The sequence below is a fragment of the Lithobates pipiens genome, unplaced genomic scaffold (assembly GCF_037356315.1).
Source record: "Lithobates pipiens isolate NorthernLeopardFrog02 unplaced genomic scaffold, aLitPip1_a1.2 Scaffold_22, whole genome shotgun sequence".
Taxonomy (NCBI): Eukaryota; Metazoa; Chordata; class Amphibia; order Anura; family Ranidae; genus Lithobates; species Lithobates pipiens.
This window is the reverse complement of record NW_027507784.1, coordinates 231,917,623-231,936,872: the sequence shown is the minus strand read 5'-3', so window position 1 is coordinate 231,936,872 and position 19,250 is coordinate 231,917,623. Positions and strand designations below refer to the sequence as shown.

The 19,250-nt window shown below is 42.1% G+C and overlaps 1 protein-coding gene across 5 annotated transcripts in view; it reads right to left on the bottom strand.

Moving 5' to 3' along the window:
- The window catches only part of SNX29 (sorting nexin 29), a 1,823,105-nt gene that overhangs the window by 520,506 nt on the left and 1,283,349 nt on the right, over nt 1-19,250 (bottom strand). For all 5 annotated transcript variants that reach the window (XM_077448905.1, XM_077448908.1, XM_077448906.1 and 2 more), the window contains 2 exons: nt 12,391-12,507; nt 1,219-1,274 (listed from right to left, as the gene is read on the bottom strand). In XM_077448905.1, coding sequence (XP_077305031.1) covers nt 1,219-1,274; nt 12,391-12,507 — 173 coding nt within the window. The remainder of the gene's footprint in view (nt 1-1,218; nt 1,275-12,390; nt 12,508-19,250) is intronic.

The window sequence follows — 19,250 nt, the reverse complement described above, 5'->3', positions numbered from 1 at the left end:
AGAAACACAAAAAACAGTTTATTACATTTAAAGTTTGGTGGTTATCGCTACTATATACTGTATTTCTAAAGTGTCAAAATGTTGCCAGTCTCCCCCGTATGCAACTTTTTCCTTCTATGTTCAGTAAACACTATTTATGGGCTCAGACCTTGGGGAGACCCCAGGCACACCTCAGGAAGTATAGAGCAGTGTGTCTTCTGCAGTCTCTGCCCCCAGCCTTCTGAGCTATTGAAGACTAAGCGGTCATATGACAATGAAAAATTTTTCCCCAAAAAAGGTATTTACAGACTTTTTTTCAACATTGAAAATGGAGCAAAATGCTTAAGGATGGTGACTTGTATAATAATTTTTATGGTTCAATACATTTTTTAATGATTTTTCAAAGGCATATCACAGATAGCAAATATGACATAGGGTAGTGAAGAATATATATCGCAGGAATATTCTTAAGAGATACAAAGATAGTAGGGTGACTACAGTGTCGGTGCATCCATAAGGGCACACGGGCGTCGCCCCCCTCTCTCCAGCTACCCCCTCTATGACCTTTTCGGGTGCCTGAATTACAGCGACAGGGGGTGTTTTGGAAGCGCATGATTAGAGCCATAGGCTCTAATAGGTGTCAAAAAAGGTGACCTGCGAGCAACATGCTTGGCGCTCACAGTTCACCCAGGTGTGTTAGAATAGCAAATTAATATTCATTTTCCTAACACTGAACCGCCTCTCCACCAATCAGGTGCTCGGGTTTGTTACCCGTCATCTGATTGGCTGAAATGACAGGTGCTGTGATTGGATGCCTATCCGGATGAGAGGATGGGAGGAGGACCGGAGCGGATGCATGGAGGACACCGCTCACCACCACCCGCTGCCCCACTGAGACAGGGTAAATGCCAGGCAGAGAGCATCCGGGAGAGGAGGGTCACAGTGGCAGCATACGATGACACAGTGGCAGCATTCAATGGGGCACAGTCGCAACATCCAATGGGGCACAGTTGCAGCATTCGATGCGTTACAGTGATTGTGTTCAATGTTTTTTTTTCTGAATTTTTCAGTTTGTTTGTGCCCCCCCCCCCCCCCCCCCCCTCCACCAAAAAATTTTTTTGAGCACCAGCCACCACTGGTTAGATATACTACGTAAATTTATGACCTACTGTAAGTCTCTATGGAGTCACAAATACAATCAAGTTATGAAGGCTTTAAAGCCATTCGCTGAAAACTTACATTTCAAAGTCTGACAAACTCTGATCTTCTGATGTTTGACTCAAATCTCCAGGGACCTGAAAAAAAGAAAAAGAAAGAATAAGTCTATTTCATTGTACTACTACCTTTTGACATGAATGCAAAGGGCTTCAATTATACAAACTATCAAAGGTAAACTAACTATGGACTTCATCATTAACCAGTTTCTAACCACCCTATAGCGTTTTTCTGCTACAGGGCGGTAGCTCTGCACCGGATCATGTGTGTATATATATATATATATAAAGTAATCCATGCTCCCACCAGCTTCCTGTGCCTTTGGTGCCATGATTCGCTCCAGCACCGATCACTTAACAGGTCCAGGTGAATAATTTATGGCCAGGACCTGCTGATCAGCTCAACAAAACACAGGCACATAAAATTATGAAATCTTCTCTCCTGGGGCCTTTTTTGTGTTCCAGAGAGAGAAGAGAGTGTTACTGTGAGTAAAAGCACTACACAATACACTGTAAGATCACACAGATAGGCACATTCAACCCCCTGCTCACTCCCCACTTAAACCTTTCACTCCCCTGTCACAGTGTCATTAGGTACAGTGTACAGATTTTTTACTGATCATTTACCGTGAGGCCAGATAGCATTAGCTGCATATTTCTAACATACTGCAAGCGTACCGCCCCAGAGTTAAAGCACTCAGGCTCTCAAACTGGGGCTGCAGGGGAGGCATTTTTCTGGCGCTTTACAGGCGCTATTTTTAGCCCAAAAGTACCTGAAAAACGCCTCGGTGTGAAAGGGGTCTTAATAATCCAATCAATATTGAGTCCTAAAGAACTGTATATTTTAAGATCAAAAATCCACTGTGTCTCGTCAGTGGGAAATTAACTTGTCAATTCCCACAAGCTGAGGACAAACAAGGTCTTTATTATGGGGAAGACAGTAGTGCTTAGACAAACTTTGCCCTTTAAAGCCTTTTACAAGTTTAGCAACATGTTCACAAATTCATATACATAGTCTTCCCCAAACCACAAAGGCACTGGAGAAGGTAAACCCCACAGAACATGCAATAAAACCATTAATATTACATGTTTCATGTGTAACCTGTGACGGAAATGAATTGGTGCATGCAATTCTAAAACACTAACTACACCACATCGCCTGCAGGGGATAAAACCTTTCAAACCACCAAACACAGAAACTTTAGGAGGCCTATTGATTACATAAGCAGATCCTTAAAGTGGATGTAAAAAATGAAAAAAATATTTTAATTAAGGCTTGTACAGGATTTCATGTCATCTGTGCTCAGTCTCGCCACAAAGAGTTAATCCAGCTCTAAGCAGTCCTCCTATCTTTCTTCAGTAAGATAAAAACTGGCACACAGAGAAATAGGAGTCAGTTCTTCCCCCTTGCTGTGAGTGATGCAATTTACATATCTCATGTACAAGTCTGAGAGAGGCATTCTGTGTACTTCAGATCCCCTCCTCCTTTCTTCTCCAGCTCTCCCAGGATTGGCTGCTCCACATCTCAGCATGACTGGGCATGCTGAAGTTATGTGGTGACTTTTATGGGTTTTGACTGGATGTTAGTGATCATAGCAGAAGCGCAGTGTAAGAACAGGAGAAAATGCATATTGACAAGGGGAGTGTAGAGGTGGGCGGAGAGTCTACTGACAGCACAACTCCATCCACCGAGCTCCAGACAGCAGACCCACCCACAGAATCTACAGTTTTTTGGGTTTCATAATAGACAGAGGGGAGACATTTAACAAGTAAGGATTCATGCAAGAGGCATGTATTTCCTTATAGATCAGCCCTATGGCAGTAGTTTAGAAAGAATGAGAGTGGGTTTACATCCACTTTGAGCTTCTGTGCTTTTTTAAAAATGACCCTGGTAAGACTGGCCCCCACACCTTGTCAATTTTATAAACATACCAATGTCTAACAGTCTATTAAAGAGGAATTAAAGCCGTTAGCAGCGCCATGCTCAGTGCATAGACAGCGGTGCCTGTCTTTTGCAAATATCTCCTAAACCGTGTAGGTTTAGGAGATATTTCTTACACCTACAGGTAAGCCTTAATCCAGGCTTACTTGTAGGTAAAAGTGGTCTGTAATGCCGCGTACACACGACCGGACTTTTCAACATCAAAGGTCCGACGGAACAATTCCGGCAGACCATTCGATCGTGTGTAGGCTGCAGCGGACTTTTGATTTGCAAAAATCCGACAGACTTTAGAAATGGAACATGTTTCAAATTTTTCTGACGGAACTCCGCCGGACCCAGTTCCGATGTAGAATTCCGCTCGTCTGTATGCTGTTCCGACAGACCAAAAACGACGCATGCTCTGAAGCAAGTACGAGACGGAAGTGCTCGGTCTTGTAAAACTCCAGTTCGTATTGGAAGTAGCACATTCGCCATGCTTCAAATTCTGTGCTCGTTTAAATGCAGCGCATCTTCTTTATAATGCTAGAAGAACGAAGTTGCTTTGCTGCTCATATTTACTCACACAGAGTTCTCACAAACACATTTCTGGATTTTTTCTCCTCATCTCATGAATGATATTGTTTTTAGTTTAAAGCCCCATCTCAGTAATAATGTATTTAAAAATATTTTTTGGTAGTCCTCTTTTTTTTTTTTTTTTTTTCCTTTCATCCATATTTTTAGTATAATTATTTCCAAATTATTTTCTAGTGATCTCCATATTTAATTATTCTGTCAAGTTAACACCAAAAAACTTTTTTTTTTGTGTGTGTCATTACCACAATAACCTTTTTATTTTCTGTGTGTCATTACCACAATAACCTTTTTATTTTCTGTGTGTCATTACCACAATAACCTTTTTATTTTCTGTGTGTCATTACCACAATAACCTTTTTATTTTCTGTGTGTCATTACCACTTATCTATGCTTTTGTAGATTAATACAATATACGCAATATTCCAGTCAAATAACTAGTTATAATATACATTTTTTGTGATGTATTTGCTCCATATCATATCATATTGTATTTCATTATTTTTAGGTGTGGCCACCTTGGGTGTGCCAAGAACCTCCTCCTCTGTTCCTCTGATCACCCTGGGGAAACTCCAGACACTGTCAATTCTTGTAAGCTAGTGTTTGATGCCCCTGTGAAGTCGTGTTCCGCCTTTTTTCTCCCCTTCTTTTGCCCCCCCCCCTGTGTCCATCTTGGTGGGTGGTTGAGGTGGGTCAAAATAGTGGGGCAGCGGATCCAGGATGACCCTTTGAGGGAAGGCACTGTTCCGTTTTACAGATTTTATTAGAAGTCTCTGGTTGAAAAGCATTGGTTCGGTGGAACTGGTAAATATTATCGAAATAAGTTTTGATATTACATACATTTTTCGGTTAAAACCTATTATATTGAAAGTCTTTTTTCTTTGATTACCTGCAGAATATACAATATAACTACTCCTTTCGCCAGGGCTTTGTTGCTTTTTACCCCCTGAAGAAGACCCTGACTCCCTGAAGGTTGAAATGCATTGGGGCAGCCCGGGTGCTATTTTGCAACTTTTGAAAAAGTTCTGTACTTGTAAATTGTTCCTGTAACCTATTTTGTATTAAATGTTGCATATACTGTTTATCCACTGATATGCTATAATATTATATACCAGAGCCTGTATTTTTAATCTTTGATGTTGAATCAATAAAATAAATATAACTTTTCATGGATTTATCTCTGCTTCTTGTTGCTGCCTGAAAACCCCAAGGGGAACTCTTCTTTTTTTATTCTTTTTTTATTCTCTCTGTCATTACCACAATAACCTTTTTATTTTTATTCTGGTGACAAGTTACCACAATAAAAAAACGTTTTTCTTTTTTTGGAACCTCAAGGAGGTTGGTGTCCCTTGTTCATTTCACATTGTCTTTTAGGAATGTATTTGACTAAAAACACATAGGCAAGTATATTTTCATAATAAAATATCCATTTATTCTGGTTCAAAAAATAAAGATGAAGGCACCACTGGAGAAACTTGTGACATTTGTGTAGCCTTTTGGCCCCAGGGCAAACATTAAAGTCTGTGGAAAAGAAAATTGGGATATTGAGAAGTACATATAATGGGGAGCACAATCTGGTCCATGAATCCCAGAGATCAAGAGCAGCAGCAGATGGTATATATGTCCCCAGGCTGTGGTACAACAGACTGCATCTTTGGTCAGACCAGACTGAAGCCAGGTCATCACTTTCTTCTCTTCGCTCCACCCTTCACTGCACCCTTCCCTGCAGACTTCTCTGCAGCCTTCCTGTGAGGCTGTGTCTCTGGTGGTGTACTTGTGGCAGGAGGAGGAGGAGGAACAGGAGGAACTTGATCCAAGATTTCGCTTGTGGCAGTTAACTCGCCACTCAGCCCCTTCTGCAAGGCCGAGAAAATGATTCGCTCACATTGGAGGCGTTGGCCCCTCTCTAATTGCTGCAACCGGCTGGCTATATAGCAGCCATAGGCCTCTTAAGCTTCGGGGGGCTCCTTAAGACATTTGTAGCCTCTCTAATGAGGCACAGTGATTCCTCCTGTGTGACCGTCCCCTTCTTGGGCCTTTTTGCCTGAAGACAGAGGGGAGGCACCTGCGACTGGGTGAGGCTCCTACTGGGCCCGGCCACCTCCTGGCTGACAGTGGGCCCAGCCTCCTCCTGCCTGACACTTTCCTCCTGGCTGAGCTCATCCTGTGTATAAAAAAGGGACATAGTTTTCGTTTTTTGTTCATCAATCATAAACATTTTTCAGCTCCTGACTTTAAAATTCTGTTAATACATATAAAAGAGTATCATTCTGACCCCAGTATTTATTGTTTCTGCTGGTGACAAACATTTTTGGCCACTACTGTAAATTGATATGTCAAAATCTTTTTTTTGTAACATCAATAATATTGTTTAAATGATAACATCTAGTTAACATCATTAATATTATGACAATAAATATTTATTGTAACAATATACCTGGCTCAAGCTGGGTGCATCCGTTTCTTCCAGGATAGAAGGCCCAGGTTGCTCATCAGCCTCTGCTGGGGTGGAGGGAAGGATGTAGGGAATGCTGCAGGGAGGGGTGGAGGGAAGGGTTGAAAGCGATTCCCTGGCCTTACTCTGGTCGCCAAGAAAACGTAGTTTGTCAAAGTACCACAGCCTGGGTACATATACACCATCTGCGGATGCTCCTGATCTGATGGATTGAAGGATTTTATTCTGCTCCTTTCTGTACATATTTCCCAATATGGCAATTTTCTTTTCCAGAAAGTCCACGTTTGCCTCTGGGATCCAAGTCTGCACAAATGCCAGAAGTCTCTCCAGCGTTGCCTTCCTTACTTGTTTATTATAGTAAGCACTGTGCTTTACTTGCCACAGATTTTTCAGCTCTATAAATAGGCTCAAGAATTCTGGATCTTTAAATGTCTTATTCATTTTTCTGAAAGACAATACACAAGCCAAAAACAATAATGTTAGCCCAGACTCTCCTAATCTTAGCCCAAGATAGACCTCAATCTATAAGCAGTATATGCCACTGATTTGGGGATTTTTTTTTAACTTACCTTTGTTTTCCTTGCTCACAACTTCCGTTCCTATTTTCTCCAAGCACGTACGACATGTGCATGTTGGCGTTATATACAGTGCGCACGTGTAAAACCACACCTGCGTTGCCCGCCCATGACGTTCTTTTGGTCAAGTCTTTTTTCCCACCCTTTTGTGCGCACATAACGTACGTAAGCACGTACGACATGTGCATGTTGGCGTTATGTACAGTGCACATGCGTAAAACCACGCCTGTGTTGCCCGCCCATGACGTTCTTTTGGTCAAGTCTTTTTTTCCCACCCCTTTGTGCGCACATAACGTACGTAAGCATGTACGACATGTGCATGTTGGCGTTATATACAGTGCGCGCGCGTAAAACCACGCCTGCGTTGCCCGCCCATGACGTTCTTTTCCAAGAATATTTCCCGCCCCTTTTTCTCTATGGTGCGCAGTAGGAGAAACATGGCGGAAACACAACAGGTGCTTCATATTAATGACTCCAGTAGTCACGAATCCCCGGAGCCACAAACGTCCCAATCCGGGAAGAGGAGATTTAAGGCCTCCAATATGGCCTTTGAAAAGATGGTGGAGATGGTGGCAATCTTGCGAAGTAAGGATTATGATGGGAAGCATGGACCATACACCCATCCGAACTTGCACAAGGCCGAAATCATGGCCAAAGTTGTAAAGACCCTGCACAATCTTTTTTGGGTACGACGGTCAAAAGACCAATTGAGGAAACGATGGTCCGACCTTAAATTGAGGGAGCCGGGTCAGTACAGAAGGATAAAGAAAGTTCTTAAAAAAAGTAAGTACTTCTCGTGTGTTCCTATTATGATTATTGCATACTGATCCATATTCTTTTCTTTTTTTTTTCTTTTAACAGAAACGTTTTTATTGGTCTCTGAACGGATACAGCAATACATCACAGCTTGTTTTTACATATAAAATACAGCATAACAAGCGTTACATAGAGAACAAAACAAAAAAAAGAAAACTCACAAATCAGCAGAGCAGAATCATTCAGTAGCTCATAGCGTATAGACAAACTTAGCAGTCACAGTCTGCAGATTACATCCTCCCCCCACCTGATCCAGTATCCAGAGGGGACAACACTTTAGTTTGGCTGTTGCAGAGTTCCAGGCCATGTAATCTAAGTCGGATATTCGGACTTCTACACTAAGTCATGGCGAGGGGAGGGGGGGCCTCTAGAAACGCCATATGCTTACCTTTGTACAATGTAAAATTGCTGCTTTCATGTTGGTGGATACAGTAATCGTATCGTTCATAACAAACCCTCGTTCGTTGTTCGTGTGAAACATCGTTTATGATACAGGGTTTAATCATCATTTTTTTTTCGGTGTAATTTGTCTTAATAAAAAAAAGATTAGGGCATTGTTGTTTAGATGTGTTTAAAACTACAATGACTAGAAAAGAACATTCAGTGGAATTGAAGGAGAGGACACTTGGCAGCTGGTTAACACATCTGCACTCATGGGCAAAAGTGTGGGACACCAGAGAACATTTATTAGGGTAAACCACACAGGGGTTCCTTGGTATACTTGGGGGGGGGGGCATCTGTGAAACTTGGCCCAAAAAGGTAAGTATTGTAGTTGTTTGCAAAGTGAATTTATTTATCAAATTTCCAAGCACCAGTGCCCCCCCCCCCCCCGAGGATGTGGAGGAAGGAGAGGTTGAGGAAGGAGGGGAGATGGGCACCCCACCAGGTGAGTGTCTGACACCCCAGCTTGGTTTAATCCATGTATGACTGCATATTTTTTACAACATTTTTTATCATCTATTGTAGGTGATGTTCTGGTTGTGGAAAGGGCCCCGTTTTCCAGTGACAGCGCACAAAGGCTGATTGGCCAGATAATGGGCTGGAATGGGGAAATAGATGCCATGCTAACTAGCCTAGATCTCATGAAGAATCGGCTTGACAATATGCAGCAGGAAAGGAAGAACATGATCGATATTTTGGGGAGAATATAATCCGTTTCTCCAGAATATCGATCATGTTCTTCATTTCCGTTGTTTTTATTAAGATTGGAACTTCCAAACTTATAAATATTGGGGCTGATTGTTGTTCCATTTTTCTAAATTTTAACGAAAAAGCGAAAAAAAACTTTAAAAAATATATATATAAAAAAGTAAAAAAAAAGTCAAATAAAATGTTTTTAAAATCAAAAAAAAATTTAAGACAATAAATATATATTTTACATATAAATATTAAAAGGCACATGTGAATGTGGCCAAATTAAAAATTGGAATAATCAGCAATGTGTGACGTCTTCTTTCAATGCTCAATACCAGTTTTGGAAAAGTGATTTTGTGTTTCCAGTGATAATGGGCCTTATTTAATTAATGAAAATACACTTGGCACTATAAGTGCACTAGGATAACATAGGAGACAGCCCAAACAAAAAGCAAGCAAGAAAAACATTTCCTGATTAAATATTAAATTAAATAATTGTGCAAGATGCAACATGTAAGGACAAGATGATTACGTTTGTATTCTGCCATGTGTATGGGAGTTAGAAAAACGCGGAACCGGCTGGCTGTTATTCCAAAGGCATTTTCAACAACTCGTCTCGCTCTGGCCAGCCGGTAGTTGAAAACCCTCCTCTCCGGGGTGAGGGTTCTTTGGGGGAATGGCCTCGTCACGTGCTCGTCCAGACTGAAAGCTTCATCAGCTATGGAGACGAAGGGGAGTCCTTCCACATTATCTGTATCAAGTGGCAATCCCAGGCCACCTGTCTGTAGACGCTGGTAGAACTCCGTCTGGGCGAAGACTCCTCCATCCGACATCCGGCCATTCTTCCCCATGTCCACATACATAAATTCATATTGTGCCGACACCACTGCCATTAACACAATACTGTGAAACCCCTTATAGTTGTAATAGTATGACCCCGAATGGGGTGGTGGCACGATGTGGACGTGCTTCCCATCTATCGCCCCACTGCAGTTGGGAAAGTCCCAACGGGTGGCAAAATGGGATGCCACAGTCTGCCATTCCTATGGCGATGAAGGAAACTGGGGAGGCAAAGCATAAAAAAACAAAATAAGTACTTTTGCACATTAAACATTGTACATTACAACAAAAACATTCTTTAACAACATCAGTCTAACCTTTTTAATAAAAGCCTATTTAACCACTTGGCAATTGCTGTTGGCAAATATATGTTGGCATAATGGCTCGGCTCGATAAATTAACGTCCCCATACATTACGTGGAAATGCACGCACGCCTTCCGCAAGCTCCGTGACCATGCTGTGGAACACGCGGACTCTATTGTCGCTGGGATACACACAATTGTTGTCACAGAGCTGAAGAACGGGGAGATGCTGATGTAAACAGCATCTCCCGCTTCTGCCTAGTGACAGGACACCGATCGTCTGCTCCCTGTCATCGGGAGCAGTGATCAGGGTCATGTCACTGCTAGCCCATCCCCCAGACAGTTATAAACACTCCCCCAGAACACACTTAACCATTCCTCTGCCCCCTTGTGGTTAACACCTTCACTGCATGTGACATTTTTACAGTAATCAATACAATTTGAGAGCATTGATCACTGTATTAATGACAATGGTCCCAAAAATGTATGGAAATTGTCCAATGTGTCCGCCATAATGTGGCAGTCACAATAAAAAAAAATCGGTTATCACCGCCATTACTATTTCCAAAAATTGGAAGATTAAAAATGCCATCAAACTAGACCATATTTTGTATACGCTAGAACTTTTGCACAAACCAATCAAACGCTTATTGCAATTCATTTTATCAACAAATTTGTTTAAGAATACGTATCAGCATAAAATGATGTTCAAAAAATTCTGGTTAATATATTTTTGGAGGTATATTTCTTATAGCGAAAACTGAAAAATAATGCATATTTTTAAAAATGCGGTTTTGTTTTGTTGGTGGTTAATCGCAAAAAACAAAAAAGCAGAGGTGATCAAAGACAACCAAATAAAACCTCTATTTGTGCTAATAAAATGACGATAATTTACTAGAGGAGCCATGTTACAAGGACGCACAATTGTCAATTCAAGCAACGCACTGCCGAATCACAAAAAGTGCCGATGGTCAGGAAGGGGGAAAATCATTCCAGGGTTGAAGTGGGTTAAAAATACAATATATAATTCAACATTAATTTAAGGACACACAGACTATTGGGAATTATATTAAGGGGGGGGGGGATCCAGTTAAGGATACACAGACCATTTGGGATACTATTAAGGGGGGGGGGGGATTCAGTTAAGGACACACAGACCATTTGGAATAATATTAAATGTTTGGTTTTAGGATAAAGCAATACAATGGAGCTGATAAAATACATTTTAAGTGACTAGACTAGGTGGATATGGGCCTACCATAGCATGTTGGTGAGGTTTAATGAAGGCAAATATGCATGAAAGACAAAAAAGGAGCATTAAAAGATTACAGCATGCATGAGGACAAAGAGGACATTCACAGCATATTGCAATCATGGTAATTAGAGATTGAGGAAAGAAATACAAGACATTAGCAAACATTAAAGACAATAAAATGTGATGTTAAATGATAAATCTTACCTTAATATAGTCCTCCTGCAGGACCTGTATGATGGCAGAACAGGTCTCTGGAATAATGATCCCCAGAGCCTGGGGGGAGATGCCCTGTCGCCAAGTAGCGCAACGTGGCGATGAGCCTCTGCTCCGGTGTGATGGCTTGCTGCATGCAGGTATGCTGCCTGGTGATATAAGGGGTCAGCAAAGCCAGCAGACGGTGAAAAATGGGGTCCGTCATCCGGAGATAATTCCTGAAATCATCAGGATTATTCTCCCGGATCTCACGAAGCAAAGGCATGTGAGAGAACTGGTCACGCTGGAGTAACCAATTCTTCGTCCATGAACTCCTCCCCACCCTGTTCACGGACTGGTCTTGGATTGAAGAATGAACTACAACACCAACCACAAGCAAAGCACGAACTCGACGACGAGTACGTACACGCAACATGGCTTCAAAACGGTCGGCTTGTCAGAACGAACTTAACAGAAGTCACTGAAGAACAGCAAGGCCTGTGAAGAGCGAGCTGAAAGTCAGCAACGAGCGCAGCAGATCGCACTGCAAAATACAGAGACGACCTGACTACACGCACTAAAAAACAGATACAAACCTCACAAGCACAAACTGAAAAGCAGTTAAACGTTCTGAAAAAATACGAGTCTGAAAAGCGCGAATCGTCTCTCACCAAACTTCTGCTAACACGAGGTAAACACGAAATTAGCAGAAGGAGCCCAAAGGGTGGCACACTTGGTATTGAACTTCCGTTTTATAGTCTCGTCAGACCTGGTGTACGTCACCGCGTACCAGACGGGCGGACTTTGTTGTGATCATGTGTAGGCAAGTCCGTTTCCACGGAACTCTGTCGGAAAATGAGGTCTTATATACCCTATACAGAATGCCTACTGTTACATTACACCTGCTCTAATCTTCTCTCACACATACTGCTCACTGTCTTATTAAGTGCAAAATAAATGCCTTCAGATACTGCAGTTCATGAAAACCAGCTATCCATGCTAAGCATTCACTTCAGTAGGTAGAGTTTCTATTGGGACTTAACATTACTCCGCTTACACATGCATCAGTGCTACAAAAAAATAAATAAAAAAAAAATAAAACATATATATATTACCGGTCCTCTTAGATCAATGAGTTCTTGCCTCATTTGCAACACTAGTGCTTCTTTTGTAAGGAGTGTTCGGTGAAGCCTTTCATTAAATTCTATCAACTCTCCATGCATTTCTGCCACCTGTACATAAAAAAAGTATACTTTTTGAGAAACATGTATGCAAAATGAAGAGTTATAGCATTTTTAAAGATTTTAAACATTGATATATTTATTATTCACCTAATTGTATTAGTTTAAAGTATTCATAAAATGGCAGCACTTAGGGCTGGTTCACACCACAAAAAACACACTCCAGATCCATTTTGGATGCGTTTCTGCATGCGCATGTTTGATAAGTTTTCGGATACATTCCAGATGTTTTTTTCTTTTTTTCTTACTATACTGAGGTCCGGTGAGTTTTTGATGCATTTCAGTGTGTTTTTAAAAAAAAACATTCCAGTACGGTTCAGTGCAGGAAAAATGCAGCATGTTACTCTCTGGAACTGAAAACGCCCTGGAACTGACTGGTCTGAACTATGCCATTGGAAACCATAAAACCTACTTTCCACGCATTTTTTATGCAGAAAAAAAACACACTGGACTGCATGTTGTGTGAACTGGCTCTAAAATAAATAAATATGTGCACAGCTAAGCATCACAATAACTGGTAGAATGGAAACCAGTTTCAGCAATTATATCAGCTAAATGTGTATGTTAAATATGGTTGTGTGCTTTTCTAATGAGCTTTAGCTTAGGTTCACACTGGCAGAGGGAAATTTCATTCCTGCATATCAGTCCCGACTTCCAGAGCGATTTCAGAGACATCTTTGTGGGTTTCTGCACAGATGTCTATTAAAATCGCACCCCGAAGTTGCCAAAAGTAGTACAGAAATTACTTTTGGGATTCGGACGGTGCAATTGCCAACAATAGCCGCCGATTGGGCATGCAATTTGACATGTCAAATTGCATGCCAAATCGCTGCAATGTAAATCAGGGCTTAAATTAAGAACAGCTTTTTTTTAAATTTATTTATTTATTTTTTTTAATGAAAATTTATTTAAGGATTAATTACAAGGAGCAACACAGCGTCCCTTAAAAACATCAGTGTTAGCATCAAAGCACCTAAAAAAAACGTACATTTCAGAAAAATACCTATTATTTCATCTTTACAGCTTGCTTTTCAGTAAAATAAGCTTCCTATCATTCCAGATATGGTAAAGAGGGAGGTATGCAGGATTTCATACTGGCACATTGAGAATCTCCATAATAGAGGTTGTGTCTTAAGTGTAAATGTGTGTACTCATTTGTTTATGTCAGATTCAAAATTACCTCAACAGACAGTTTTACCAATTAGATACAGCATTGCTTTGAAACATTATTCACTGGGTGGTCATCAATAAATATGAGCTGGTCTACAGCTATTTTCTCTTGGTTCGTTTATGGATGGGGTCTATTGTGCCCATGCACACGGGCAACTAGCATTACTGTAATTGACACTATGTGATTTATTCTGCTGTTACTGTTGATTAAAGGATCTAATTCTAATTTATAATGTGGCCTCACCCAGTTTAGAAATGATGGCACCCGATGGAATCTGGGACTAGCTATGGTCCATCTGGGTGATGTGCCATTCAATTAAGTGTTAATTAAGTATTTTCACATGTTAGGTCTTGTTTTTAGCTATTGACAATGTTGTTAAATTATTTTATTGTATTGAGTTGGAGGTCATTTTTGTTTTTATGTTTCTTTATATATATGGACACAGGCACAATTTTAGTTTTTTTTCAGGTATTTACCCAGTGGAGGGCCGTCCATAGGGGGCGCCCCCTCCCATGTAGTCAAAAAAAAAATACAAAAAAAAAAATTTTTTAAACATGTCCCTTTAAGATTTTTTTTTTTAATTTCCCATCCTATGTGCACTGGCGCCGGGCGCAGTGCAATATAGGAAGCGCCACGTCTATGCAATCACAAGATTGCAGACGAGGCGCTTCATTTGGCAAAAAAAAGAGCGCTCTGTGGCGCAGCCGATTGCACAACAGCTTCCAGTGCGAATGACTGGCCAAGCAAGTGCATAGACTTGCACTTGAGTGAGCGGTGGGCGGTGCTTCCAACGTCACTCAAGGAAGTGACATTGGCACGGCAGTTCTCTGTTCTGTCTGCCTGAGAGGATCAGGTAAGGGGCTGCCGCGTGTCAGCTTAGAAATTCTTGATTATTCATTCAGCCCAGCCGCCGACACCCCCTCCACATCCACAGGGTTACTATGGTGGTCGCACTCTGCAGCATACCCCACCCCCCACTCCCCTGCTAAACAAGATTTAAAGAAAAAGTGTTATCGGTGGCCGGCAGCATACCCCCCCCAACAAGATTTAAAAAAAAAAGGGTTATTATCGGTGGTCGGCAGAATACTCCCCCCAACAAGATTTACAGGTTGTAGATATGTGCGATTTGCATGTTGTAGATATGTGCAATTTACAGGTTGTAGATATGTGCAATTTACAGAATGCGATTTACAGAATGCAGATATGTGCTATTCACAGGTTGTAGATATATGCGATTTGCAGGTTGTAGATATGTGCGATTTATAGGTTATAGATGTGTGCAATTTACATGTTGTAGATATGTGCGATTTGCATGTTGTAGATATGTGCAATTTACAGGTTGTAGATATGTGCAATTTACAGAATGTGATTTACAGAATGCAGCTATGTGCTATTCACAGGTTGTAGATATATGCGATTTTCAGGTTGTAGATATGTGCGATTTACAGGTTGTAGATATGTGCGATTTACAGGTTGTGGATATGTGAGATTTGCATGTTGTAGATATGTGCGATTTACAGGTTGTAGATATGTGCGATTTGCATGTTGTAGATATGTGCGATTTACAGGTTGTAGATATGTGTGATTTGCATTTTGTAGATATGTGCAATTTACAGGTTGTAGATATGTGCGATTTGCATGTTGTAGATATGTGCAATTTACAGGTTGTAGATATGTGCGATTTACAGGTTGTGGATATGTGAGATTTGCATGTTGTAGATATGTGCGATTTACAGGTTGTAGATATGTGCGATTTGCATATTGTAGATATGTGCGATTTACAGGTTGTAGATATGTGCGATTTCCATGTTGTAGATATGTGCGATTTACAGGTTGTAGATATGTGCGATTTACAGGTTGTAGATATGTGTGATTTGCATTTTGTAGATATGTGCAATTTACAGGTTGTAGATATGTGCAATTTGCAGAATGCGATTTACAGAATGCAGATATGTACTATTCACAGTTTGTAGATATATGCGATTTGCAGGTTGTAGATATGTGCGATTTATAGGTTGTAGATATGTGCGATTTGCATGTTGTAGATATGTGCAATTTACAGGTTGTAGATATGTGCGATTTGCATGTTGTAGATATGTGCAATTTACAGGTTGTAGATATGTGCGATTTACAGAATGCAGATGTGTGATTTACAGAATGCAGATATATGTGATTTACAGAATGCAGATATGTGCGATTTACATGTTGCAGAATGCAGATATGGGCAATTTACAGGTTGCAGAATGCAAATATGTGCGATTTACAGGTTGCAGATATGTGCTATTTACAGGTTGCAGATATGTGCGATTTACATAATGCGATTTACAGAATGCAGATATGTGCGATTTACAGAATGCAGATATGTGCGATTTACAGAATGCAGATGTGTGATTTACAGAATGCAGATGTGCGATTTACAGAATGCAGATATGTGCCATTTACATGTTGCAGAATGCAGATATGTGCAATTTACAGGTTGCAGAATGCAGTTATGTGCAATTTACAGGTTGTAGGATGCAGTTATGTGCGATTTACAGAATGCAGATATGTGCAATTTACAGGTTGCAGAATGCAGTTATGTGCGATTTACAGAATGCAGATATGTGTCATTTACAGGTTACAGAATGCAGATATGTGTGATTTACAGGTTGCAGAATGCAGATATGTGTGACTTACATGTTGCAGAATGCAGATATGTGCAATTTACAGGTTGCAGAATGCAGTTATGTGCGATTTCCAGAATGCAGATATGTGTGATTTACAGGTTGCAAAATGCAGATATGTGTGATTTAGAGGTTGCAGAATGCAGATATGTGTGATTTACAGGTTGCTGAATGCAAATATGTGTGATTTACAGGTTGCAGAAAAGGTGTCTGATGTGGTTATACACAAGATAGGCATGATTCATCTGCTTTAGTAGAGCCCTGTGTATAATGTGCAGCCTGGTATATGATGTGCAGAGCCCAGTGTATAATGTGCAGCTTGGTATATGATGTTGATTCGATAAGGAGTGTGGCTTGTGAGAAGTGGGAGGGGCCAAATCTGGAGGGGCGGGGTCTTGTGCCCCCCATCCTAAAACTTCACCAGCCGCCACTGTATTTACCAAAACATATTCAAGCTATAATTATATAATGGACACGGGCTAAAAGTGCACACTCTCAGGTTTAATTGGAGGGTATGTACATCCAAACTGGAGGAAGGGTTTAGGGATTACAGCTCTTAAGAATATCCACCTCCCTTTTTCAAAGGGCCAAAAGTTCATGGACAGGTGTGGGCTACTCCTTCATTATTTCTTCATCAATTAGGCCAGGTTCACACTGGTACGACACGACATTCGTACCACTTTGGATCCGACTTTGCCCTGCAACTTGAAGTCCGACATGCATCCGACTTTAATGAACAGGGATCCGACTTTGATCCCCGACAATACCAGGCACTTTGGTATGAATGTTTAGGGGAAACTCCACACCAAACAAAAAAAAACGGCATGCATTCTCCCTCCAAGAGCATACCAGGCCCTTCGGTTTGGTATGGATTTTAAGGGGAACCCCCATTCTGAAAAAACTGTGTGGGGGTCCCCCAAAATCCATACCAGACCCTTATCCAAGCACACAGCCCAGCAGGTCAGGAAAGGGGACAGGGACGAGCGAGCCCCCCCCCCAACAGTACCGGGCCACATGCCATCAACATGGGGGTGGGTGCTTTGGGGCAGGGAGGCCCTGCGCCCCACATCAAAGCACCTTGTTCCCATGTTGATGAGGACAATGCACTCTTCCTGACAACCCTGCCCGTTGGTTGTTGGGGTCTGCAGGCGGGAAGCTTATCGGAATCTGGAAGCCCCATTTAACAAGGGGGCCCCCAGAACCCTGGCCCCCCACCTTATGTGAATGAGTATGGGGTACATTGTACCCCTGCTCATTCACCTAAAAAAAGTGTCAAAAATAAAACACATTACACAGGTTTTTAGAGTAATATATTAAGGAAGCTCCGTTGTCTCTTCCAATCTCTTCTCCCCTCTCCGTCCCATCTGTGTCCTCCACGGACATCTTCTGCCTCTGTCGGTTCTTCTCCCCTCTCCAGTTCTTCTCCCTCTGTCCGCTGTCTTCTGCTGGGTCTCATCCGCTGTCTTCTCACTCTTTTGCATGCTCTCTTGCTCGATGTTGACTCAAGGCTCTCTCCCATTCTAATGACAGTGTGTACATATATTGGCATGGGGAGGGGTCACCACGTGACATCACCCGGAGGCCCCTTATGACGCCACCTCCCGGGGCATGATGGGCAGTGATGTTGTAAGAGGTGTGTCTCCGGTGACCCCACCCCATGCCAATATAAGCAGTGGCACACCGCGCACCCGGCATTAGAGCGGGAGAGAGCATCGAGTCAACATCGGAAGAAGAACAGAGGGAGAATACAGCGGAGAAGACCGGGCAAAAGAGTGAGAAGATAACAGAGGAGACCCGACAGAAGACAGCGTTCAGAGGGTGAAGAACCTGAGAGAGAGTGGAAAAGAACCGGGGAGGGGAGAAGAACCGAAAGAGGCAGAAGATGTCAGCAGGGGCCACAGAAGAGCCAGAGAGGGGAGAAGAGATAGAAAGAAATGATGGAGCTGCCTTAATAATTTACTCTAAAAACTTGTGTAATGTGTTTTATTTTTAATACTTTTTTTTAGGCAAATGGGTAGGGGTACCAGGGAGGCCAATCCAGGGTTGGAGCATCCCAATAAGTACGCTCCATTGAGTGACATTGGTGATCCCAGTCAGGGACCAGCACTGCTGGAGCTGAGTGACTCTCCTAGCTGCTGGTGGAAGAACTCCTCCAGTGAGAGTGGGGAAAGGAAAGACAGATTCTGGTGGTAGGGGACTTAATTCTTAGAAGGACAGAGACGCCAATCTCTAACGCTGAACAGTATGTTGTCTACCGAGCGCTCCGGTTCGGCACATCATGGATCTGGTGGATAGTGATGGACGAACTTCCGACGGGACGTTTTGCGAACGCAAAATGCGAACGTGGCCGATAGTTCGCGAACCGTAACGTTCGCGGGGGGCCCATTGACTTCAATGGGAGGCGAACTTTACAAACCTACAGGTCATATTTGCAGCCACAAAATAATTACTAGCTGTGCACACATAGTCCCACCACATGGCCAATGACATAACACATGTATGAGGTGAATCTGGGATCGACAACTACAAGCATTCTTTTTTTATATGTGAAATTCTGACAATTCAGGACTCATGAGGCAATGGAAGCGAGGGAAGGTCAGGGTAGGGAAAGAAGAGGGTGCAGGAGATGATCACCTGCACCGTGATAGAGTGATCTGACACCAGCACCGTGATAGAGAGCACTGACATCAGCAGCGTGACATAAAGCACTGACACCAGCACCGTGATATACAGCACTGACACCTGCACCGTGATAGAGTGATCTGACACCAGCACCGTGATAGAGAGCACTGACATCAGCAGCGTGACATAAAGCACGGACACCAGCACCGTGATATACAGCACTGACACCTGCACCGTAAGCAGCCCCAGGAGGAAGTCAGCATAGCACAGAGATGGTG